Source organism: Pezoporus wallicus, unplaced genomic scaffold, assembly GCF_028554395.1.
Source record: "Pezoporus wallicus isolate ANWC-B61680 ecotype Strahan unplaced genomic scaffold, APGP_CSIRO_Pwel_v1 contig_1438, whole genome shotgun sequence".
NCBI classification, from domain to species: domain Eukaryota; kingdom Metazoa; phylum Chordata; class Aves; order Psittaciformes; family Psittacidae; genus Pezoporus; species Pezoporus wallicus.
The window spans coordinates 936,436-963,058 of NW_026638681.1; the positions used below are offsets into that span (position 1 = coordinate 936,436).

Genomic DNA, 26,623 nt, shown 5'->3' on the forward strand with positions numbered 1-26,623 from the left:
CAGGAACTGGTAACAGACATTTAATTGTAATTACCAGTTTGCTGAAGGAAAGGCAGCAGCAGCAAGGCCAGAACACAAAGGAAGGAGACACTTCCTCTCTCTCCTGGGACATGGAACAAAAAGCAGAGAACTCCAGTGATTTGAAAAAGCAAGCTGCAGCCAGCTGAAGTGCCTTGGGGAGTCCTAGTGTAATAGGGAAAAGGTTTCTTGGCCAGGAAAATCAACCTGAGAAGGTGGAACTTCTCATCAGACAATGCTAACCCCAAATGCCCTGGTGGACACTCATCAAGGAAAGTAGGAAACAGTCCCGCCTCTCCTCTGTTTTCCCCAGGGCACTCTTTCCATCCTCCACATCTCAGTACCATCTCAGCACCCTGTGAACACTTCCTCCCTGAAGCTATGGGTTTGCTCACTGCATTACCATCAGCAGGAAAATCTGGGCTGTTCATTGTCCCTCTCAGGGAGGGCGATCTCGTATTAGGAAGATTAAGGTCAGCCTGTAAGCGCGTGACATGATAATCTCCTGCAGGCGCCAAAGGGGCTGTGATGGAGAGGCGGCACACATCCTTCTCCAGCTCTGTACCCACAGATAGCTGCTGTGCCAGCCAGCCTCTGTGCAGCTACCACATGCTGGGGTCGCTCTTCAGGTGCTGCCTGCAGGGGTGCACCCTGTGTGCCATTAACAACACATCAATACTGAAGCTTGCACCCCTCCACCCAGCATCCTGCAGCTCAGATGCTCAACTGTGCAGCACAAGCCCACAGGGTCTGCATGACCTACACAGGCTGATGGAATTGTCTGCTGCCAACCCCACCACCTTTCCCACCAAGACACGGTATTATGGTCAGAGTTGCTTTGGTATCCCATCCATCTCCCCAGCACCATGCAGCATTCTCTCCTGTACCTTCTGAACAGCTTGTAAGCTAGGCTCCTTTTCCAAATGTTAAACAAATTACACTGGGAAAGTCATGAATGATTACAGTGAAGGTGGTGGTGAGGGGGAAATCTTTGTTTCCTGAGAGCAGCAGCTGTTATTTCCCTCCTGAGGGAATAACACTCACTCCGCGCCCCCCCCCCCCGCACATTTTTGGAGAGCAGGTTCAGGACTTTTTAAAATTATTATTTACTTCACAAAACTAAAAGTTAATTTAATTTCACCCTCAATAGAATAACCAAATATGAACTATGGTTTAAGCACAGCAGCAGCGACAGAAAAAAAAACACCAAAACCCTCAAAACCTAAAACTTATTTCTTGCCCAGAATATCACTTTACTGCTGACTTAGAAGAGAAATATTAAACTATCCTTAACAAGTCTGGTCAGAATCATTTTCTTCAACAGCAAAGAAGAATTCATGTTTCTGGGTGCTCAACCACTGCAGCTTACAGCACGTCCAGTATTTTGCAAGCAAAGCCACAGACTTCCACTTACACTCTGTCCCGACAGGAGGCCTTACAGGGCAAGAAGTGCCCCACATGCAAACCAGGCACTCCATGGGCAGGCAACACAGTGTCCAGTTACCCACTGCCTGAATCCCCTTGATGCTTGTGGTTGCTTTATTTACCAGCTGCTGGTCCCTACTCTACTTAGATCAATCTCTTCATCATCCCTCCCTGTGCTGCCTCCATTTGCAGGGGAGACTCCAGCCCATGGCTCTGGTGCACCCAGGGGACTGCAGCACTGATTTTTAGCAAGCATCATCACTCTTGCTCTGGTTTCATGGCTGAGCAACAGCTTTGAACGCTTGTCTTCCCTTCAAACACTTAATTGCTTGATGTATTAAGAAACTACCTTTTAAAATTATTATGTAGCTCTCTATCACTAGATCTCCATCTCCCAGCATCAAAACCTGTCACGCACAATCAAGCCAATGGAATCTTTTATCGTGGCATCGCATGGAAAGGAGTAGAATCCCTATGAATTGAGAAAACCGCTGTTATGCAGCAAGTGCAGAATGGTTGGTGCTTCTTGTCTCAGCCTTTCTTCTTTAGAACCAAAAGCAATTTTTCCAGACCTGCCTGGTACTGATTTTCCACCACCACCCCAAGTGAGGAAATCACTATACACATTTGCACAAACCCAGCCTTATCACAGATTTTGTACCTAACAGAAGGAAGAAAACAGCCCTCAGCATGGTTTGGAAATCAATGCAAATGCAGCTAATATTTAAATAAGAAAACCTTATTAAGTAAATCTTTACTTATAGCAAAAAAATCCAACCTGTTCTGATTCTCCTTTTCCAATCTCCTTTCTTGTTTCCCCTCTAAGCTAGCAGAGCCAGCTAGAAAGATCAGTCCCTGTGATGGACAGAGCACAACAGTTGACATTCACTGTACAAAAGTAGCCCCTCCAGCCCAAACCGCTCCAGTTTCCCAGGGCTGTGTAAGAGGCTGGGTATTCCAGGTATCTGCTTAGCACCAATTTCAAGGTCAAATTTTCTCTTAAGATTCACTTCCTCCAGAAAATGATGAGCTCACTCTACCAAAGGTAACTCAAAATCCAAGCATCTTGGCTACAACCAAAAATACAGGGGTGTCAAGTGAGAAAAGGAATGGAGCCCCCTTGGAGAGAATCACAGCGACTGCTGAAATATTAATGAAGCTCTTTATCTGAGAGAGTCTAAAAAGGACTTTGAATAATGCATTGCAAGCAACGGTACATCAGAAGTGGCTTTTTTATGTGAGAGGCAGCTGGCATTTTAAAAATAGACAACTTTCAACTTGATGGGGGTAGCTTACCAGCAGAGGAAATTATCCACAAATGTGCCATCATTTAAGGGAACAAAGCAGATAGACAAGCATAGCACAAAGAAAGTTTATTAGTACAAATGTTCTGAAGCAGTCCTCTGCTGTCAGTACAGGCTGGCCCACCATAAGCCCAGCTTCACTATTATTGGGCGTCCTCAACATATTCTGTCCCTTACTGTCACCAGAAACATCTGTTTAAGCAACTCTGCAATGGGCATGGTCTGGCAAAGATCTAATCATTTGCTCCTGTAAACAAGAGACACTGTCGTGTGTGTCCCCCTGCCCAGAAGCATATTAAATGTGCCTCCTGGCACACTTGGGGTTTCAGTGTTTAGACTTACTAACAGAAACATGACTGACGGACAAAGATGTTGCTGTAGCTGGCGTTGTGACAAGTCCCCCAGAAGGTGACACAAGTCTTTGCAGCCAGAGATGTTTTCTCAGTATCCTTGATATGTGTTCCCTTTTCCTAACAGCCAAGATACAAAATGCAGCTTTAAAATACAGTCCAAAGGTGCAGGGCTTGATTCCAGGCACAGGTGCCATTGTAGTGGGCTCTGCCTGCACATTTACACTGCTACTGGCCAATGCTATTGGCACCATAGCTTTTGGTTGTAGCACCATGAATCTCGATGCCTCCAAGAGCCACAACATTACAAAGCTATTTAGGAAAGGGGCTGACTGGAGTTTTGTAACACCCTGACCAGAGGTTTCCCTCCCCCACCCTCCACAGCCTGCTGCTTCCCTCCCTCCCCATCAGCTCCCTGATTCTTCCCTGATTTTTCCTGATGACTGGAAGAAGGGAAACAAAACCCCCATTTTCAAGAAGGGGAAAATGGAAGACCCAGGGAACTACAGACCAGTCAGTCTCACCTCTGTGCCTGGCAAAATCTTGGAGCAGATGCTCCTGGAAGGCATGCTAAGGCACATGAAAAACAACAAGGTGCTTGGTGACAGCCAGCATGGCTTCACTAAGGGGAAATCCTGCCTGACCAATTTGCTGGCCTTCTATGATGGGGCTATGGAACTGATGGACAGGGGTAGAGCAGCTGACATCATCTACTTGGACTTGTGTAAAGCATTTGACACTGTCCCACACGACATCCTTGTCTCTAAAATGGAGAGACATCAATTTGATGGATGGACCACTCGGTGGATAAAGAACTGGCTGGACGGCCGCATGCAAAGAGTTGTGGCCAACGGCTCAATGTCCAGCTGGAGACCAGTAACGAGTTGTGTCCCTCAGGGATCAGTGCTGGGACCGGTCTTGTTCAACATCTTTGTCGCTGACATGGACAGTGGGATTGAGTGTGCCCTCAGCAAGTTTGCCGATGTCACCGAGCTGTGTGGTTCGGTTGATACGCTGGAGGGAAGGAATGCCATCCAGAGGGACCTTGACACGCTTGTGACGGGGGCTGATGCCAACCCCATGAAGTTTAACCATGCCAAGTGCAAGGTCCTACATCTGGGTCGGAGCAATCCCAGGCACAGCTACAGGTTGGGCAGAGAAGAGATTCAGAGCAGCCCTAGGGAGAAGGACTTGGGGGTGTTGGTCGATGAGAAAATGAACATGAGCCGGCTTCAGTGTGTGCTTGCAGCCCAGAAAGCCAACTGTATCCTAGGCTGCATCAAAAGGAGTGTGACCAGCAGGTCGAAGGAGGTGATCCTGCCCCTCTACTCTGCTCTCGTGAGACCTCACTTGGAGTATTGTGTGCAGTTCTGGTGTCCTCAACATAAAAAGGACATGGAACTGATGGAACAAGTCCAGAGGAGGCCACGAGGATGATCAGGGGACTGGAGCACCTCCTGTATGAAGACAGGCTGAGAAAGTTGGGGCTGTTCAGCCTGGAGAAGAGAAGGCTGCGTGGAGACCTCATAGCAGCCTTCCAGTATCTGAAGGGGGCCTATAAGGATGCTGGAGATGGACTCTTCATTAGGGACTGTAGTGATAGGACAAGGTTTAAACTTAAACAGGGGAAGTTTAGATTAGACATAAGGAAGAAATTCTTTACTGTAAGGGTGGTAAGGCCCTGGAATGGGTTGCCCAATGAAGCTGTGAATGCTCCATCTCTGGCAGTGCTCAAGGCCAGGTTGGATTGAGCCTTGGGTGACACAGTTTAGTGGGAGGTGTCCTTGCCCATGGCAGGGGGCGGGAACTAGATGATCTTAAGGTCCTTTCCAACCCTAATTATTGTATGATTCTATGATTCTGCTGCACAGACTGACCTGCAGACAAAGGGGTTTTATACCATGATGGCATGATGTAAGGCAGCACAGGGATGTCTTCCCCTACTTATTCCCAGGGCTGCTTCTATCCCAACGCATCCCTCTGAGACCCACTGATCCCACAGACCAGCCTGTCCCCAATCCCATATCTCTCCTCACCAACGCCCCCCTCCCCCAAAAAATTAGCAGCGGCAGCTGGGCAGAATCTTCTCATCCCAAGGGATGGGGAACTGAAGGGGGAGCAGAGAGAGGTATGAAATTGGCTCCACAATGAAGGCTACAAACCAAATCCTACAGCCTTTTAGAGTTATCTGGTGTTTCATACATGCAGAACAGCTCTACTCCCGTCATGCCAATATACCGCCCATCATTGCACCCACATAGGCACACTGCTACTGACATAGGCATCTTTAGCAAAAGTGAAATGTACCAGAAAGCAAATGCAGAGAGCAATAAAACAACATGCCCTGCCAGCCTCATCTCCTCTTCCATCTGCCTGATTTATTCTACCTAGCCATTCACTTATATTACCAGCCATCAATTGACTGGTTGGTTGCCTCAAGCATCAGTTTCCCTTTGCTCTTCTCTTCTCCATTAACTTTTACCTTCCTCCTCCATATGTCCCCTCCTCTCTTTCCATCAGCCCACTATTTCTGCTTTTATATCTTTGCCTGCACACCAAATTCTGTCAGTTGTTGGTGTCTACATTTCACACAGCTAGAAACAGGCAGCCAGCAGCACTAACAACCACACTCATTCCTGGTGGGTGGAGGAAGCTGTGTGAAGGAAGAAAAGCCCAGAGGAAAGAAAGAACAGCCCCTGCCCCAAAGGCATGCTATCACGGTCTTAAAGAGTGAAGGGCAGGGACGCCCAGTGCAGCCAGTCTCCTTGCTCCCACCCCATAGGGAAGGGTAAGCTGCTGCTTCCTGGCAGCCGCCTGACACCCTGAGACCTGCAGCATTCCTGCCTGCCACTGGAGGAGAATGCATGAGCACAACACAATGCAGCACTGGGCTTGACTTATTTGTTTTCAAAACGAGCTTTGCCTTGCCTAGGCATGGGGGGAAACACTTGATCACTGCAAACACCACAGGCAGCCTGCCTGCAACACCACCTCTGGGGAATACCTGGATGGTGCTGCCGATAGCCACACAGCAGGTAAGGATTCACCCATTTGTTTGGAGAGACCATACTGTCCAGGAGGGTTAGCTGTGAATGAGATGGCAAGAAACCTCTGTAGGACTCACAGCCCAGTTTGCACTCCTGACACCTCTGCGCATGCCGGTGCCTCATCTGATGCTATGCAGTGCGTCAGCACACACTGCACCAAAGCTTATGCTTTTGCAGTCCCCTTCACACTTTTATTTTCCATTTTTTCACCTCACCTCACTCCTCCCCTCCTTTTTTTAATGCAGTGCAGCCTTTTTTTGTTCCCCCTGTATGCTGCTGAATGTAGGAAAAATACCCAAACCAATGCATCTCAAGGGCAGAAGAGGACCTGAGTGAGAGCGCAAGCAATGCCACTCAGGGCGCAGGTGCCAAGGGCAGGGCAGGCGGCTGTACTGAGCATGCACACTAAATAACCACAGCCTCACTGGGAAAGCATTGCAAATCCAAGATACAGCTGGCACAGGACGGATTTAGTGTGGTTATACTATTCAGCACTGGCATAAACTCCCTCTTGCCCCATGGCTGCAACCGCTGGCACTGTAGTGCAGTTGCCCCCTCCATGTGTTAGCAGCGCCAAAGAGGCAGATCCCCTCCAAACACATTACTCTCCAAAACTGATGAACAAGGGTAAAATCACAGGGAAAACAGCCTGCAGTGAGTGCTGGGACTTCCAAACTGTACCACAGTCCAAAAGCCCCAGCAGCATTTGGGCTACTGACAAGCTGGGTAGAGTTTCAGATAGAGGGAGCCCAGAAAGGGGAAGGCAGGTTCATCTAAACCAAACCAAAAACATATGTTAAACCTTTAAACTGGGTGGGGGGAGAAATAATAAAATGAGAGAGAGGAATATGATTTCACCAGGAGTTTTTAAATGAAAGGCAACAGGGAAGTGCAAAAGCACGGATGATGTATTCCCTGTGGACCAGGTCATAAAATCTCTGCAGCCTCAAGCTGGGGACAGTACAGGTGCTGGCAAAATGCAGAGGGGATAAAGTCTGAATGAATTGCCCCATTTAAAAAAGACAAGGGAAAATAGGGAACTAGAACAAATATATATACTCGTACATAAGATGGTGGAAGTCTAAAATGCATGATGAAGACTAAACCGGGGGAGGATGAAGTGTTTGGTTTTAAATGAAGATGCCAACACACTACCCACATCAGGAACTTGGTTAAAGGGAGGTAGTAATGGGGATTCTTTAAAAACAAGCTATGTATTACCTAGGAAAGAGAAACTGGATTATATCAGTGGGGAAATAGCACTGCCTTAGCCATGTGATGACCAAAAGTAGAAATAGTCATTATAAAAGCCAAAGAAATCCACTGCCATTCTCCATAAGGATCCCAAATCATGGGAGCCAGTATGAAAGAAAACTAAAGAGAACAAGCAGCTGCAAAGGTGATACATTTGTGGGATGTGGCAAGATTGTTTAAACATACACATCTAGAAGTGCAAGGCAAATAGTAACTGCCAGAGGAGGCATCAGAAAAACCCAAAGTAAGCTGTCACAATGAAGGAGCAGTCTGACGTATGAACCTTTGTGGCTATCCTTACATCAAAAGACAAATGCTACAGGTCCATCTCTTGTGCCCCGCTGACACCAGGGCTGAGTCCTGGCGAAGCTTCGTGGCAGCTGTTTGGGAAGGGACTACCTGATGGGACAGAGAGAACCTTCTAGTTAGCCATAAAGAAGTATTAAGAATGGGATATATGTTTTGCTTCCTTATTCTACTAGAACATAAGCTAAAACCATCAGAAGCAGAGGAAAGTTTGAACTTCAGGATTACTTCCAGGATGTTTATTATTATTATTATTATTATTATTACTACTACTTAGGTTAGGTTTCCATACAAATACCATTTTATCATTAGGCATTTCAGGACAAACTGTTTACCATTTATCTTTCTATTCCTGAAGCTGGAAGCCTCAAAGGCTCATCCTCACTTCCTCTGCCAATTTGAAATATGTATCGGTAATGTAAAAATCCACAGTCCCTTCTTACCGCAGGAACCAAATGCAAACCTTTACACTTCACAGTCATCCTGTGATTCTCTTGCCAGTTTCAAAGTCATAAAATGTTCATGGTTCATTGTAAGAGCCCTCACAAGTGAGCCAGAGAAAAGGCCAGCAATGGATAGTGTTATGACACCAATATTCTCCTTCCTAAGCAGGTAATGAAATGTCTTTTCCTCTAGCAGTGCTTGCCAAGCCCGCACAAAGGGAACCTGCCAATTACTATCTAGCAGCAAGGCTGAATTATGAGGTCAAAGTATTAATAATATTTTTTTTTGTCTGTCAACTTGTGATCTATCCACAGATCTTTGAAAAGGAAAGAAAGGAACTACATTTAAACTCTTGTTTTGGGAAGAAGGAGGTCGTTAAATTTGGAATCTATGTAAGCTATGCAGCCCTTACCATAATTTCTTCGGTAACTTCTCATGTCTATCAAGATGAGATTTTATATATAGCAGCCAGCGTGTGAGCAGCCCCCAAGCTAGTATATTACACAACAGTAACTTGTTGTGTAATAACAACTTCCTTATCATCCAGCTCCTAATCTCCCCAACAGAACAAGGAGGGAAAGAGCAGGCTCAGAACAGGCTTCTGACTGCTGTGAGAAGACCCGACCCAGAACAAATTCATTTGCTGGTGGCTTTCCACCCCCTCCTTCCTCACCAGGCCTCTAACAAATTAATGAGCTATTTCTTAAGAGCAGAGCTTAAGGAGGGAAATGCAAGGGAGAGTTAACATTAAATATTTTGATCCCTTCAACAGCTTAGGTACAAAAGCAGAGAGTACGTCCTTTGTCATTCTCCATAAAGTATGCCACAGCACTCCATCACAGAGCTAACAGAGAACAGGAGAGCCAGATGGACAGCATGTCCGTTTAAGTGCATTTGAACATTTTGCACAGCCATGTATTCTGTGGCCTCTGGTGAAAGAGGGGATAAAGTCAAACTTTTCTTCCCCTGAAAGACCAAAAATGCATTTCTAGTCGTGTCTCCACAAATGAGATCACTGGTAAAAAGCAGGGCATAGGACTGGAGCGATCACCTAAGTTCAATGCTCTGAAAATATCCTGCATCAATTCTAGCTCCTACAGGAGGGACAAACTCATATGAGTTCTAAACCTGGTCAATTGAAAAGGAAAATCGAACTCCCAGTAAGAACTCTGCAGTCAAACACCAGTTGAGGGATTCTGAACAAACTGGAAAAAAACCTCAAAGCAAACCAAAAACTCATACAAGCTTTTAAAATCCTCTGATTTATTAGTTAAATTATAGAATAATTTGCTCCTGAGGATGTGTCCTGGGTTCAGCAGTAGCAGTCATGTTTCTCCTCCTTGGTAGCTGGTGCAGTGCAGTGTTTTGACTTTCGGCTCGGGAACAGAGCTGATAGAGATGTTTTGGTTTGGCCAAGGACTTTGTGAGCCTCATGCTCTGCCAGGGAGGAGGGGAAGCTGGGAGGAAGCAGAGACAGGACACCTGACCCAAACTGACCAAAGAGGTATTCCATACCACAGCACGTCATGCCGAGGATGTAACTGGGAGTGAGCCGGAAGGGCTGGGAGACTGCGGGGTTGGAGGAGGTATCGGTCGGAGCTTGGTCGGGCTTGGGGGGCGAGTTATCGGTCAGTGGGTGGTGAGGTGTTGTATTCTGTTCCCTTGTTATTTCCTTTATCATTATTATCATTGGTGGTAGTAGTAGTGATTTGTGTTATACCTTAGTTACTAAACTGTTCTTATCTCAACCCGTGGGAGTTGCATTCTTTTGATTCTCCTCTCCGTCCCTCCGAGAGCAGGGGGAGGGCAAGAAAGGGGGGGAAGTGAGTGAACGAATTACCTGACTGGGTTTAAACCACAACAGGATGAAAAATAGGTATATCAGTAGATATATATATAGTGCTGGAGCATCTCTCCTACGAATTCAGGCTGAGAAACTTGGACTTGTTCAGCCTGGAGAAGAGAAGGCCCTGGGGACATGTTATAGCTGCCTTCCTGTACCTAAAGGGGGCCTACAAAAAAACTGAAGAGGGACTTCTTTAAAACGGGAGGTAGTGAGAGGACAAGGTAATGACTTTAAACTGAAAGAGGGGAGATACAGAAGGAAGAGAAATTTCTGAAGTATCTCAGCATTCCTTGGAAACTCAGCAGAAGACAGTATGGTCACTAGAGTCATGAAAGCTATTCAGTTCTCTAAGCTGAAGTGACTGCTTTAAGGAAGATTACTTTCTACAGAAGAAAATGAGTTCACAAACACATAATGGAACAATGATTTTACTTTAATACCAAATGAGGCAATAGATGCTTTAAATGTAGGGAAGGCAGTTTCCAAAATAAGAAGTCCCATGTTAATTTGGCAAGAGATATTTATCCCTATTTCTTGTATGACCAGAAAAGCTTCTAAGTAAGCCCATGCAGAATTTGGCTTTACTCTAGATTCAAGTGTCTGTGTATGTGGAGCAAGGGGAGAGGAGCAGTTTCCACTGCCTTACTTGATTTCCTCTTCTCTCCCAGAGCAATTCAGAGGCAGCCTCATGGATCTTTTCATAACGCATTGCCACTTTTTCTGCTTATGCTCAAAAGACAGATGTTAAGACGGCAGAAACTACTGTCACTGCAGTGATGCAGCCCTAGGAAAGTGCAACTTTAATAAGCCAAGTTGTGAGACAAATGCTTCCAGGTCAGGCTGAGGAGAAGTGTTTTCTCCTTGCTCAGATGCCCAAGGATAAAGTCTCAGCCCGACAAGATCACCTTAGTTAATCTTCCACATCATTCTCTGGGCACTTGTAATGTGTTTTATCTACTACAGGTTATCACCCTACTGTTGAGAAAAGAAGTCAAAACATTTTACATTGTCCCATGGTTCACATAAGCTCTAGTTACCTTACATGAAGCAAAGACAGCTTAGTGTCTGTCCATCCAGGGGGAAGGTAAAGGATTTAAGTTCAAACTGTGCCAGGGGGAGAACTGAATGAAATGTTATCTTCTAAACTGCACGCTCCTAGGACAACAACAGAAAAACAAACAAACAAACAAAACATATACAAAAAATACAAAAAAACCCCACAACAAAACAAAATAATAAAAAAACCAAACCACAACAAAACCCAAACCAACCCCAAACAAATAAACAAAACAACCCAACAAACCACAAAACAAAGATTTTCCCATGTCTGACAGGGAATTTGAAGTTTTTCACATTTTTATTAATGTGAAAAGGGACAGTTTCCTGCCTCCCAGATATGTGTTTTCTTAGTGCGAAGAGGGGACAGATCATAATCTATATATTAAGAGCCCTCTGAAAGGCCCGATCTACCAAATCACAATCACACAGCTGCATCTAGGATCTCTTGGCCTTTGCCTGCTGCCACCTTGACAAACAAACAACATAATGCAGTACACAAAGCAAATTCTAACTTCAGTGGTTGTGCCTAAGCCTTAACCACCTTACCAGAATCAAAGATTTACCTCCACAGACTATGTTTAAGATCACAGCTTTCTTCATCCATGCTTTTTCCCTCCCTCTTAGAGATGTGCCTACTACTACAAATGAACACCAAGGCAGAGTACAGAGGATGCTGCCAGCCCAGCATTAATAAGAGATGGCTCTAGAAGAGGAACTCTGCAAAGCAGCCATTTTCTGACGTATACTCTTCTCTTCAGCCTTCTGCCCATCAAGGTACCTAAACATTTTAGTGCAGGAGCAAAGCTAGCAGGTCTGAAATGTCTACAACTAATTCTGGTTTTCTTTCTTCAGTTTTGCATTAGTTACTACATTTTAAAGCTATTCTGTGTTAAAGTGTAAACGAAGAAAGATTACATCATGAAATGGGCTGTTGTCTTCTGTGTACTTTCTCACACAGTGCTTTTGATTAGAGGATAAGTCAAAAAAGGGCAGAAAACCAGCAAGCGCAGCAATTTTATCCAAGAAGATGTATAATTTCAATATCATTGATATATCCCAACATGAACCACATATGTTGATTTTCAAGTATGCCAAGACTTGGAATAAAGAATGCCAAAAATCGGGTTTCCACAATTCCAGTGCCAGCTGTGCTCCCTCCTGGGAAATACTCACAATGCAATCCAAAATACATACGTAGATAACACTGGCTCCCACCCCTATGATCTTTCCTGTCCTAGCTAGCATGGGCCATCTGTTACTACTTAGCAGGCAGCCCCACTAGCTACTAGACTGATACTACTTACACTAAAAGGATGAAATGAACTGCCAGCAAAATTGCATTAAGGAGTCTTTCCTAAGGAACTTGTAATTTACGATTTGAAAAGTGTAATTTAAACGGCGCCATATAAGGTGATAAAAGATACCAAAACATGAGCTGAGCCACACAGGCCAGTCTCTGTCTCTGCATGATACCACATATGGAGAAGAAGTGGGAAACAGAAATCATGCTGTAGCTTACCTGAAAATTCTCTTTTATTGAGGTAGCAATGTCCAGGAATGGCAGAGAAATTAATGACATTTTGCTGAGTCCCTGATGAGCCCTTTCCCCTCTTGTTCATCAGATCATGCAAGAGGATAAGAACAAAACAGTGACTGCTCTAAATTCCTCTGCTCTGCTCGCAGCCTGATCAGCTGAGTAATAGCCATTGCAAGAGTTAGGATAAAACTGCACAGGGACCATCAGAAGAAAACCAGTCTGTCATTCACTTAAAGCCACTCAGACTCAAGATGCTGGTGAATGGTCACTTCTTTCCCCGTGAGCTGTCCCCACCTACACCCACCAAACAACACCAGCTTAATCTATGGCTAGTAAAAACCCTTAATTTAACTGACACAAAGCCAAGGGCAGGCAGCATTAACTTCTTCCAGGAGGGCCTCACTGGGCTGTGTATAGAGAGCAAAGACCTACACTATGGGCTACAGCGTAGGCTGTCAGCATGAACAAAGCCCCTTCTTCTTGAAGAAGTCCCCAGACTAGATGCTTCCTCTATTAAGTGACTTGAAATCCTCACAACTTATTCTAGCCTTAAATGGCAGCTTGGGAAGCCCACTCTGTTCTTTCCAGCACAACTCAACCTCACCCTGGTAGATGTTAGTGTACTTTTCCTGTGCTAAAAGAGACTTCTGAGAGCTGCCATCCCCACATAGACTGTACTTTGTAGCTGTCCAATTAAAATTTAGCAAAGAAAACTGCTAATAATTCTTTGCAGCTGTCACAGAATCCACTGCACGAATAAATTAGAGAGAAATCCTTCTTTAGCTAAGAGGTCAGTCTAATTGCTAGGATCACTTGACAACCTCAGTTAGAAAATGTGGCAGAATCCACTAATCACAAAATTCTGCATACTAGTGTTTAACCAGAGCTCCATGTTACCAACATCCGTCTCCATACCACAAAGCACAGTAAAAGTAAGAAAACTAGCTTGTTCTAGAGGTCAGCATTTAAACTCGGTCTTGCCTGCCACATTTGGTATATACTATGGAGATAACAAATCACTGACAGCACAAAGAGGATGAGGAAGACATTCTTAAGCAGGCACATTGAGTTTCCCTCCTTTGAGGCCAACATGATTGCTCCCAAGCCAAATGATCTTTCAAAACAGAGGTGGATATCCACCTACAGAAATGTGCACCTACTTCCTTGAAGGAAACCTATGCCCTCTTATACTCTGCATGAGGGGATTTGGGTTATTTTTTCCCCCACAAAAGGGCTTGCCTGATCTATGAAGTCAGGAAAGTTGCCTGGATCATTCCCAGCTGTGAAAGCCCACTCACCTGGGGGCCAGCTGTCATGCACTGGTAGCTCTGATCCCTCTTGCAACATATTGGGCAACCTGAAATGCTTTTCCCAGTGCATTCTGCATGCAACTCCAGAATAAAGAACATGATGGTCTACTAATTTCATGGTTCAGATAAAGCCAGCTGCTCCTTCCAACAGCAGTATTCATTAGACTTCACAGAAATACTCCCATACTCTACAAGCTACCTTAACAGCAGGTAAAATGCAATTTTTATTTCAGCTTGCTGTTTCTGCAATTGAAGTAAGATGTCTATGTGAGTGCTACAATGTAGTAGTTATTACAGTCAGGGACTTAAAATAACTGATTGACAGCTGTGCCAAATTTGACACAGCTGTTCCTTAGACATATTGCTTGACTTACAACAGTGCCTGTCTATAAAATGGGCATGACAACTATTACTTTTGAAGGACTATCACTGTTAAATAAATCCAAACATCTTTTTTTCCTCATGAGTATTTACACAATGCTTCTTAAGGACAACAGCATTTAAAGAACAGAAAAAACACAATACACAACTGTCGATGTAAAAACCTCACCATATTAACATACAGGAAACAGCCAGGCCCCATTTTTTTCCAGAATTTAATCCAAACAACGTGCACTCTGACATGCCTTCTGATTCTGGCCATAATACTCAGCATTCATTCATCCACCAGCTGACTCACGTGTGATCCCACAGCACACTACCTCATAATCACATCTACATAGTGGGTCTTTTGCTCTCATGTTCTTTAGTTTAGGCTTTGTGTCTATAGCAGCTGCAAAATTTTAAAGGTAATTCTACCTCTTTTGGAGTAATGGAACCACCACCATGGAGGAGCAGCCATCTTCTTGTGAAATGATGTTGCGCTGCAAAATCAGAAGGGCAACCAAAGCAAGTACAGAGATAGGAGGCAGAACTTAACAAGTTATCTGTCTTGACAGAGAAAGGGAAAAAAAGTTTATTCTTCCGAGATAGCCAGCACAAGAATGAGTGACAGACCTTCTCAATCACAACTCTATGGGAATTCTGTGGGTTCCAAACCAGAACAACCTTCTGTTTCACTGAACCTGAATATTAAGCACAGGTGAGTTTAAAAAACAATGAGCTGACTGCATAAAACAGTCTGGTCATCTATGATTCTCACTGATTTTAAGCAGAGCAAACTCAGTCCACCCATATATACTCATCAACCTCAGCTGATTTAATTAATCTTAAAATGTCTTTTTTATATCATATCATTTTTCTTACCAGTGTAGCACTAACATACAATATAGAGAAAATATGCTTTCCAAAGGCTAATGTTACTGCCACGTAGACTTGGACTTGGGTGCACAACTGATCAACTGGTGAATGGTACTAGAAGAAAAACTGGTTAAATGTTTCTCACTAATGAGGTGGCTCTCATTTTTATATCATTATATATGATAGATTGCCTAAGAGCAAAGACTTAGCATGAAATTCTTCTTGATGTCCTTCAGATTTAGAGGTCTGCCATCTTATGTACTTTACATATTTGATGGTGCTGGAAAAAATAGGAAGTCATTTTGGTTTAACACCAACATGAAACTGCAAAGCCAAGCACCTCATGAAATTAAAAGAATAAATCAACTAAGTGGTTGGGGCTTGGTTATATCCTTCATCTTGAAGAGATTGCTCTGTTGTACAAAACAGCCCAGCTCCTTGCTTTTAATACTGGATATTCTTCAGGGTACACGGATTAATCCTGTCTGGTCCCCTGGCCCTCTGAGGCCAGCAAGTGAGGGGGGAGGGAACACTTTAAATCTGATACTTCTGTTAAAAAATAGCTATGGTGCAGCATGCTCAGGTTTCCCTACAGGGACCGGGTTTGTTTTGTATTTCTCTGTTTCTCTGCATAAGTATCCCATGTGTGTCTTGCCAGCTCACAGAAACTGAGGCAACTTTTCCATATTGTTCTGCACAATTTCACTAGATGAAAATTCTCTCTCCCACAGAGGTACCTATTTTAAGTACAGCCATCTTTCACATCAGAAAGCAACTAGCCATTGCTTACAAAACACAGCCCTCCTGGAAGTGGGAGGGTTTATTTTTGTTTCTGGTTTCAGTTGAAAATAATGCAATTGCTGGGTGAAACACTTGGTTTATTTACCACACTGCTTGGTCCAGCACATCTCCTGCAGCTTGTAATTTCGTGGGCTGGTGAGCTCCATGGGACTTCCCACCCCACAGCTGCCCCAGGGCTGGTCCCTGGCTATGGCAGGGTCCACCTTGGATGGAGCAAGGACCAGTGGTCCTGTCTGGCATGCCTTTCCAGTGAGTGTGCTGGTAAACATGGCCAAGAGTAGGTGAGCTCAGGACTGTGAGTGAACAGAAGGCACTGGGTGGTCCTTTCATAGAACCATACAATGGGTTGGGTTGGAAGGAAGCTTAAAGGTCATCTAGTTCAAACCCTCCTCCCATGGGCAGGAACACCTTCCATTAGACGAGGTAGCTCAAAGCCTCATCCAATTTCTCCATGCTGGAACGATGCTCAGCAAAAACCACTGCTTTGAAGCAGGGAGACCAAAGGGGAAAAATAAAAAAAATGGAGTAATTTTCCATAAATTAAGAAAGAAGGTAGTTGTCTACAAGGCCATGGGCAAAGAGAAAAGCTGCCCCATCCTGACAGTGAGAGTTCTGCACCAGCACTCTGAAAGCTGCAGAAAGATCCTGCACATAGTAGATACAGCAAGGTCTTGCTGCCTCCTAGAAAGGCTGTATGCTTCCCCAATCCTACTGCCATGACAAAAATAAACCCATAATGCCATCCTCATAAACTACTTCTTCTTTGATGTCTTAAAGGTGTGACTTTCCATTAGTAAGTCCTGACTCCATCCCTTCGCACCATCCCCTGTTTTATGAGAACAGACGGCAAGGAATACACTAGGGCATGACTTCTGTGTTCCAGGAAGGAACATTGAAATACTCCTGACAGCCAGCTCCCTGACATCTTGAGATCCTGGTTCTTTCTTCAGGACCTTTTAAACTGTGCTTGAATACAAAAAGACCCCTAAAGTCCACAGGTGATGCATAGATGGCCTGCAAGTTGCTCTGGGACAAGAGAAATTAATTTAAGCCTCTAGGTCATTTGACCTGCATAATTTAACTCAGCAGTCTACCGGAAAGAGAAACTCAGTCCCAGATAATGCATACACTGATCTCAGTATTAACTAGCAACTGCAATCTGGGCCTGCTTCAACTGACACAAAGATGCAGCTGCACAAAAAATAATTTCTAACATAGTATCAATGACCTGGAAACCAAGAGGAAGTTAAAAAAAAAAAAAGAAGTCTCTAAACATGCAATAGTATCCGCTTCTGGTTTCCTATAAAACATTATTTTGCAGGCAATTTGAATCACGCTCTATATGCAATCAGTGCGCACATCCTACATCCAGCACAGGGGAGCTGCAGCAGTAAAAATGATCCCAATGATGAGATGCAGCCATCAGTATTGAAGCACTGCGGGTAAACAACCTATCTGTATTTTTGTTTCCTCTTTGTTTTCAAGGAGAAACAGAAGTGACATGCACTTAATTATGTTATCATTAAAAGCCTTATTAAAGCCAGTCAGATGTTAAGCACTATTGAAGTGTACCGTATAGCGGAGGATTGAGTTTCCATCCTTTCTTCTCTTAATACATACCTGGAAAGTGTCTTCTCCTTTATCTTAACTTACTCTTACAAGAATAAAAGCCACAGCTTTCCTGATAGATTTCTGGTGTTTTGATTGTCTTTTGACACAGTGGTGGCAATTGCAAGTTGTAATGAAAATTCTTTGGCCAGCAGACTATTAAGGAGCACAATAGAAATAATGTTATCTTGCCCTCTTCCCTTCACCAGAGGAAATTTGCAGCAATCCTTCCACCTCAGATAGCTTTTGGAATTAATCTGCATGCATTTCTATAAACTGTATACAATGTCCTTCACGTTTTCTTTGGTGAGGTCAGAGCAGAGCATTTGGAGAGCCCCAGGCAGTCACTCACCTTTGCATTATCTTATAACATGGATAAAAAGACCAGTCCAGGCATACATCCTTGCAGACTGCATGAGCCCCAGACCCAAGGTTCCCTACCTCTGTTACAGGCTTTCGACTCTGTGTGGGCCACAAGCCCCAGATATGACTTTGAAGCCAACACACTTCGTAGATCTCCAGAAGGGCAAGCCTTGGTTCCGCCTAATTGGACTGATTCAACATATGCCATGACACAACCCATGATGGCATAAACTCGCCTAAGTTTCAAGTCTACCTACAAAAAAGTCATTACCTGGCATAATCAGGAAATCCTTGTTTCTTCGAAAACTTCATTTTTTTAGGATTTCCCAAATCACTAACAGTTTCCATCCCTAAGAAAACTACCAAAACTTCAGATTTTGATATAGCTCCTATTTATTTTTAGAAACATACAAAATGAGCACTTTTTCACATTCTGTTGCCAAAAATGCTAAGTAATTTATTCTAAGCACTTTGAAGTTGTTGCCAGATGGAGGCCAACCCATTGGAAACTCCATTCTAAAGATAAATGTTTTTAAAACTTACCAAAGGATGAAATCACGCTGGTCTAGCTGAAACTTCAGTTGCAGGGAATATGCTTAGGTCCTCGTAAAACGAATAATTCCTTGTGGGCTAGAAATTTCTTGTGGGTGAGTTGTAAATGTACTTTGCTGGTGGTGGTCAGTGTAATTTGTGTTCCCATATACTGTATTCTCTGAAGCAGCACATGTAACTTGGTCAGGAACAAGACTGAAGATCTTGTTGGTTTCATTGATAATTTCAGTCATATGGTATCTGCAGACCTGAGCCACTCATTTCTATCTAAAGTCATTAAAGCACTCAGTGGTTGCAAGGGCCATACAGCAGGGCTTCTATCACTTCCCAGTTTTAGGGAAATGTAAGTGGTCTTCTTCCTATGATATTTCCAGGGTTTAATCCATTCCTCTTCTCTCCTTCCTCTCTGCTGCACCATATAAGCATGCCAACCTTTTCCTTAGGTCTAGCCTCAAGGCCCATAGACTTGCAGATTAAGTCCACTACATCATTATTAACACCATCACATTATCCTAGCAAATAAACTCTTTAAAAGTCTGCTAAAAACCTAAAAAAGAACATTTCAACCTGATCCATCCAAATCCTCATACAGCCCAAACCAAATCCAACCTTTTCTCAAAGTTCACAGCAAATAACTCTGAGAAATAAACGTTCACAAGACACAATTTCAGCCTTCTGCCCAGCCCAGGAAGCTCTGCAGGTCCTGCTGCCTTCTGGTGAACCCAGCCTAGTTTCCAGACGGGGGTCTCCTTGGGCACTGCACAGTAACCAGCCACAACCTGAACTCAGCATGGCAATTCCCAGAGATGGGAAAAGTGAGAAATTGAGAGGGAATAAGAGCTGCCTCCTTCTTTGAAGGATTTTAGCACTGTCCCCAGAATCTTATAGATGAAAAAAGAACATCTGGAAAATATCTTGCAAAGCACCACATGGAAATTACAGCAAAATTAACAGCATCGCTTCCATTCTTTTATTACACTCTTAAAAATCCTGTGGCCTACTCCCGAGCTCAAAGAACCAGCTCAGCTATGAAATAACGTTAATCCTGTAAGACATGAGCATGCCATGCTTCAGAGTCCCTCTAGTACGAGAGAAATTTAAATGTTTCCCTCTCATAACCCAGAACTGTTATAAAGACAGAACATGTAAGCCATCTGCCCACCATAGTGAAAGAGATCTAAGATGGAAAGAGGCCTGCTCTACTGATGTGAAGGATCTATTCTCCAATAAATGATTAAATGCTAATTAACTACGATGAGCTTAAAGAAATAACATCACGTAAATAAAACTGGCATTAGAGTAACTGTCATCTCCTCCTTGTAGTCACCTCTGGAGTCTTGTGTTTTATTCTGAAGATTCAGTCCCCTAGGTTTGGAAGACATTGAGGTCAAAAGGATTTTCATCCACAATTTGGTGGATGTAGAACAGACTTGGTATTGCAGTTTAAAGCTAGCATTTCTGTAACAAGTATCACTGCACTTTAAAAGGATGAGAAAGATTGAGGATGTTTCTGCAAGCTCACATGCACAAAGAACCTTTCTGGATATTCATCTATTAACTCACTGGCACATAAATTTGTAGGACAGTTGCAACAACCAAAGAAATGATGAGAAAAATCCAGAGATGGAGACAACTAATTTAGGCAGCCTAATTTACCACCCTGACAGAACAGGGAATTGATAAATAGTCACATAATCAGAGATGAAATCAGATTCTTGGAGCCACTTTAAATTCCCTTGGTTTACCTACAATAATTGCCTCCATTTCCTTGACAAGCAAGGCTGGCATGAACCAGCACCTAAGAAAAAGGGCTTTACTGCCTTTCCCATGGAAAAGTACTAACCCTTCCCTAGAATTTGTAGCTACACTGTTTAGGCCACACAACTGGTTGCTGAGAGCAGGAGTGAAGGCTGAACAGCCGAAGTGTTTTCTATGCACACCTCAGTACTCCTCCACAGCCCTATCCCATCACTCGCGAAAAAGCAAGGACTTCTGCCATTGCTTGTTTCTGAATGCATCCTACATCTTCCCAAACATAACTTCAAGTCATCTACTATCCCTCTTCACCAGTCCAAACTGATCTGTTAGGTGAAAAAGATTCCATCCCCAAACTAGAGAACTGTCCAGACACAAATTCCAAGGTCAAAGTGTAGCAGGTACCTTGTCAAGATGTAAGCATAGTTACACAAACAGCAAGAAAAGAAGGAGCAACAGCAAAGTCTATTACTGCTTTATATCACAGAATCGTAGAATGGTTTGGTTTGGAAGGGAACTTCAAGCTCACCTAGATCCAACCCCTGCCATGGGCAGGGACACCTTCCACTAGACCAGGTTGCTCAAAGCACCGCCCAACCTGGCCTTGAACACTGCCAGGGATGGGGCAGCCACAGCTTCTCTGGGCAACCTGTGCCAGTGCCTCAACACCCTCACAGGGAAGATTTTCACAGTATAGGAAAATCACAGCTTTACCTTCTTCCTTTACTTGCACTTAGCAGAGCTGGCATGGTGGCATGGCTCTCTGCTATCAGGACTATTATTAAGGGGGTTTATATCACAGATGAGATAAAAAAACCCACAAAAGTAAGCCAAGTTGGGTAAGTACCCCAAAAGGGAAAGCTTAATCTGGAGCTGTGATTTTAAACATCATCTAGCCTTCTTTTTTTTTTTCCCCCTTTTAATCCAGTTATTTATTACCCAACAGAATTCACCTGGGGCTACGCTCACAAGAAAACACAGTTATCTTTAATCTTCCTTCTATGTCATTATGAAAAACAGAACAGAAAACAACTGACTTAAGGAGGCAACTGCATGAAGTTTGTGCCTAAACAACAGAGCACTCCAAATCCAGCATAATGAGGATATTGTTCATTTTTGAGAGTGTAATATTTCTGGATTCCAGGTAACTATGTGCAAATGGTAAAACTTATTTCTAAAAATATAGCAATGATGACTTTGCAGTCAATGGAACTACCAGAATATTAAGCAATCTAAGCCACATGGGAGAGCTAAACCATTTCCAAAATACTTCCTTTAAAACCATCTGCTATCAGATATTTAAGAAAAATAAAAGAAAGAACTTAAGCATGGCAAAAGTTATTAAAAAGACCAGACACATGCTGAAACCAGTGCAGAAGCACTGGAAAGAAGTTCTGGGGAGAAAAACAGTAATTTCAGCAACCCAGCTGGACATCCATAATGAAGATAACTAATGGCACCAGTAACTCAAAGGGACACGAAAATTGAATCTTGTATTAAAATATACGGCTCAAACGGCTGCATGTGAAGATGGGTCAGCAGTTCAGCCATAAATTTCTGTTACAGAGCAGGCCACTGCGACTGCTCTTTGTCTCAGGCATTTCCCAGAAAATGGCTTTATGAGCTCCTGAAATGGTGGATGAATGCCACCTCTACTGTACGGCTGCAGCTTGAGCAATGCAGCTGCCTGTCCCCCACCAGTGACGTCCTCCTTGAGGAAGCCTGAGAAAAGAGGGAGATGGGGGAGATGCTCCTCCAAATCGAACGCCAGCTCTGCCCGTGCCTACTGACCAGAGGGGGGCCTGAGTCCGTCGTTCTTCATGGGACCATCTTCTGACCACCCTGCCCTCCACACACCCACATTCATGCAGCCACCAGAGAAAATAGCTGAAAGAACAATGCTATGGAAACATGCAGTTTCAAGCTGTTTTAGAACTGTGCTGGCTGAGGCCTCACAACCAAGTGGTGCTTCCACCGCACTCTACTCCATGGCTCTCCTGCCACCTGCTCACCTCCATGGGGTCATACCAGAATGCACAGGTGCATTTTCCAAGCCATAAAACCTTGGCAAACTAAACTATTACTCTTGCAAATAGGTATCTTAGTTCTGTTTATATCACATAGCAAAAACCAAGCCAAGTTCTAAGAACCTAATTCAGCATCCAAAACATTGATCTTGGTCGGAAGATATTCTTCAGATCAGTAACCTGCCTTTGAAATATATCTGAATGGAAATTCTACTCATATGCTTTTATTACATTAATTAACAGCAAGAAACACCCATACCAGCAGGACAGCACACACAAAGCATTTATTTGAGAGCCAAGTGTCCCACAGCGCCTAAAATCAGAAGCTACTCACTTTGCTACAGTGCCTGTTTGGGGCAACAAGCTTCGCATGGAAGTTGAAACACACTTTCTGCAGCCCCATAACTCTAAGGACCGCTGCATGCATTCTTAAAGCTCTCCTCCAAAACACATTGAGATAGGCTGTTAATGTGACAACAAAATATATTTTAAAGCCTACAGTGAAATGTTAAGTATACATACATTTTAAGACATAAGTTCACTTAAGAAATAGGTAAATGTAAGATACTGAGGGTGCTTAAAGGTTTTAGTCCTCTACAAAAAATTCACTTTGAATCCTAATCCAAAATTCATCTTCCCTTAAAAGCAAGACAGATTATATCTTGATTTTCTATGCAAGCAATTTATGATGCCCAAAAGAAAAAAAATAAAAATACCTAACAGCCAAGCAGTGCTTTTTATTGCCTTTTTTAATCTACTAGTTACAAACCAGATGCATTCAGTACAGAATTCTGATTAGGGAAAAAATGGCTGTAGAATTTTTATTACTATGTCCCTTAAGGACCAAAAGTGGTAACCCTAGGCATTTAATGTGTACTATGAATAACAATACATATGAGCACATAAAAAGCTTGTTATCTCAGTTTATGGAATTTTTTTACCGTGTTGATACATTTATGGAAAGAAGTCAGGAAGCATGGTGAAGGGGAGGAGAGGAAGCTATCAAAATAACAAATACAGTTAAACAAAACCTATTTGGAAAAGAACAGGCTACACAGTATCAAATTTGAATGAACCATGTCTCTTCATTACTGCCCTGCAGCTCCCATGTAGTCAGTGGAGTCTCATTTAATGCTTCTACTAAAAGCCTTCATCTACATACATCTCACTCATTGACACAAATGCAATTCATATTTAACCCTGACAAATAATCACACATGACAGAATCAGTCTGTATTGTCTTCTTTTATCTCTTTAATAAACAGAGTAAACACAGAGAAGTCCTTCTGGATGTTTCAAAACAGCCCACTGGATTCAAAGAAGCGTCTTCTCCCCCTGTCCCTTCACATCACAATCCATAACCACCTGGCCAGATATATCTGAAAGATTTCTACCACATACCTCCCTGTCACAGGATGGCTTTCCTCCCTGGGTTATACCGTAACTCCTTCCCCACAGCTAGAAGAAAACCCGTACAAACTGCAGCTGAACAATGCAGGGTTTTCTCCTTCAGAAATCAGCTTACAACCTCTCCAAAACACATGGGAAGCCATCAGAATAAAATTCTACAAACCAGCCAGTTGTGGCACTGGCATGGTTTCCTCCTGGTATTCAGATGGGTGCATGTAATAGTTCCTCCTATTGAATCCTTCCCATATTTTCAGCTCTGCGGATTCATGGGGACCCAATCTGAATTACAGTGACTCCAGAGCCAGCAGCTTGTAAGGGTACAAAGAGTACCCCAGAAAATAATGGGAGGAAGGTGGGAAAGGAAGTAAGAGACAACTCTGTGCATCCCTCAGCTCTCAAACTTGCCTGTATAACGAAAATGAGGATACGGCCAGGGCACACCATGTTTCTACTCTACTCAGGGCAGCTTGCTCCAATTTATATGAAATGGGTTGATTCAAAGCCCAGAAAGGGACTGAAAATGGAAAATAGATTCTGTTCTTCTATGCTGAAAGGAAGACCCACTGATGAAGATGTAGGGTCTGCTGTCCACTACTCTGGACCTTTACCAAGCTCTCTGTTGTGTTCTCCTAATGAGATCTGCCTAGGTTTTCCTAGGTTGGGGCCTTGGGAAACCAGATGCAACAGCAAGAATGATTTAAAAGAAATTTGTTCTCTTTTGCATGGTTGCAGGATTCTGTCTCCAAATATTTATTTCTTCCTCCTTTTCCAGGCTCAATGAAGAGGACAGACAAACACCCTAACTGCTGTCAGGTGTTAAGTAACTGGAAGAGCCACATTAACTGGGCCATGCCCTTGGAGAAGACTGGGATGCAGGGGAGCCTGACAGACAGTTCAGAGGAAAAGAATTTGCAGTAGAGCATCCCGGCAGCGCAGATGTATCACTGTCGCCCAGACTGGAGCTCAGCTGTGTTATTTACCCTATGAGGTCCCAGCTGTCAACCTGGCCTGGCATCATGACAACCTACAGCGCAGATGCCCTTAGCCAGCTGCTTGGCTCCACATACAATTCTCTCTTTTTTAATGAGATTAGTGTTCGTGCAATGTGCTAGCTCGACGGGCATGCTGATTTAAGTCCTCTGTTTAGTCAGGCTGCAGAGGATACAGCGGTCACTTTCTAAAAAGACGCCATTTGAAAAGATTGCGTGAATTCACCAGAGCTCCTGCAGTTGCTCATCAATCACAGGAAGAAGAGAGGTTTCTTATAGATCTGTTGAGAACAGAGGGCTGGAAAGGGTAAATACTGGAATTGTGGTAAGTGTATAAACCTAGCAGCCTACCTCGAGACTAGCATAAAGGATCTACTTGCCAGCAAAAAAACCCAACAGATGATTCCGGCTTCATATTCATTTCAGTCATTAGACACATCTGCTGCAGTTACCATCAAAATCGTTAAAAAAGAAGGGGGGATATGTTCAATGTTGGGAGGGTTGATAACGTAAAGGTACTGCCATAAGTCTGGATTAGCAAAATGACTTTTGGTTACGCTGCTTTAAAAAGAAAAAGCTTAGGAAATTACAGTTGAAACAGTTAAAGTCCTGTGTTAGCTGTTAAGATGTAAAACATTATTGCCATGAATAAGCAATTCTGTGTTCAGAATGCTTTTTTAAGCAGAGTGATGAAAATGTGAGTTAACTTCCTTTCACTGACACTTTTCACGGCAAGCTATTAAAACAGTAACGCACAATCAGCATCGCTTGCTAGAAGTGCCAAATCCGCTCCAGCGCGTTTTATCGATGATGTGCAGATGATGGTCTCTATCAGTACACGGTGGGGCCATTATCGGCCGCTGTTACCATGTACCACGAAAAGCTCCCCAGGCTGCAGACCGCCGCCACCAGACGCTGCTCGTGCCCGGGATCTGCTGAGTAACCAGGTCGTTGCAGAATCCCCCAGCCTCGGGGGTCTCCTGAAATCCCCCGGCTCCCCCTCCATCAAGCGCTGCAACTCAATTAATGCATCTGGGTCATAAACATGGGTTACGGGAGCCTGGGCCGGGTTACGAAACGCAGCGCGGCGGACACAGCGGGCGGCAGCCAGCACCCAGGTGAGACCGGACCGAGCCTCGGGGGACCGGGAGGGAGGCCCCGCGGCGCGACGGGGATGCGGGGGACCCGCGCTCCCGGTCCAGCCGGCCTGAGAGGCGGCAGAGAGGAGGGCGACCACGGCGGCAGCCGGGGAGACCCCCGCAACTTTCCCCCGCGGGGAGTATTTGCTCGTCCCCAGAAGAGGCAGAAAAATTGATTTATATACATATGCGTGTATGTGCATATATATACATATGTGTGTGCATACACATACATATTCCGACCTCATCAGAGCTACGTCCCCGTACAGCACACCGGTGACACCGCGGCGGAGCCCCCGCAGCCCGCCCCGGGGGTGCCGGGCCCTGCCGGTGGGTCGGTGGGTGGATGTGTGGCCGCGCCGCGCCGCGCCGCACTCACCCAGAAGACGAAGGAGTAGATGATGAGGAGGGTTTTCAGACACGTTATCACGGGTTTGGTCTCCATTCTCCTCGATGCCATAATACTGAGATCCCGGCTGCGGGCTGGGCGCCGGAGGAGGAGGAGGAGGGAGGGAACAGGGAGGAGGGGCGGGGGGAGGCGGGCGGAGGGCGGTGAGCTCAGCGCTGGGATCGGCTCGGCCCGCTGCGCCTGCTGCCAGGGGGCGCTGCCCTCGGGGCGCCACTGAGGGGCTTGGGGGAGAGCCTTGAGGGGTGCGGAATGTTGGGCGGCCGAGGTTTGCTGAAGTGGTTCAAGGAGTGGGGAAAAGCTTGAGGCTCTGAGGGATGCAGTGAAATACACCCCCACCAGCAGCCCCGTTTTCTTGTGGAGATGCTCGCAGGCGTTCCTTGACCTGCTCAGCGAGTGGGAGCTGGATGGGGAATTGCCAGTATGGGAGGAAA

General features: G+C 44.4%; 1 protein-coding gene across 1 annotated transcript in view; it reads right to left on the reverse strand.

Moving 5' to 3' along the window:
* Positions 1-26,311, reverse strand: part of TSPAN7 (tetraspanin 7) — a 92,255-nt gene extending 65,944 nt beyond the window's left edge. Inside the window, exon 1 of the mRNA XM_057411819.1 lies at positions 26,163-26,311. Coding sequence (XP_057267802.1) covers positions 26,163-26,243 — 81 coding nt within the window. The 5' untranslated portion in view covers positions 26,244-26,311. The remainder of the gene's footprint in view (positions 1-26,162) is intronic.
* Positions 26,312-26,623: the final 312 nt, after the last annotated feature.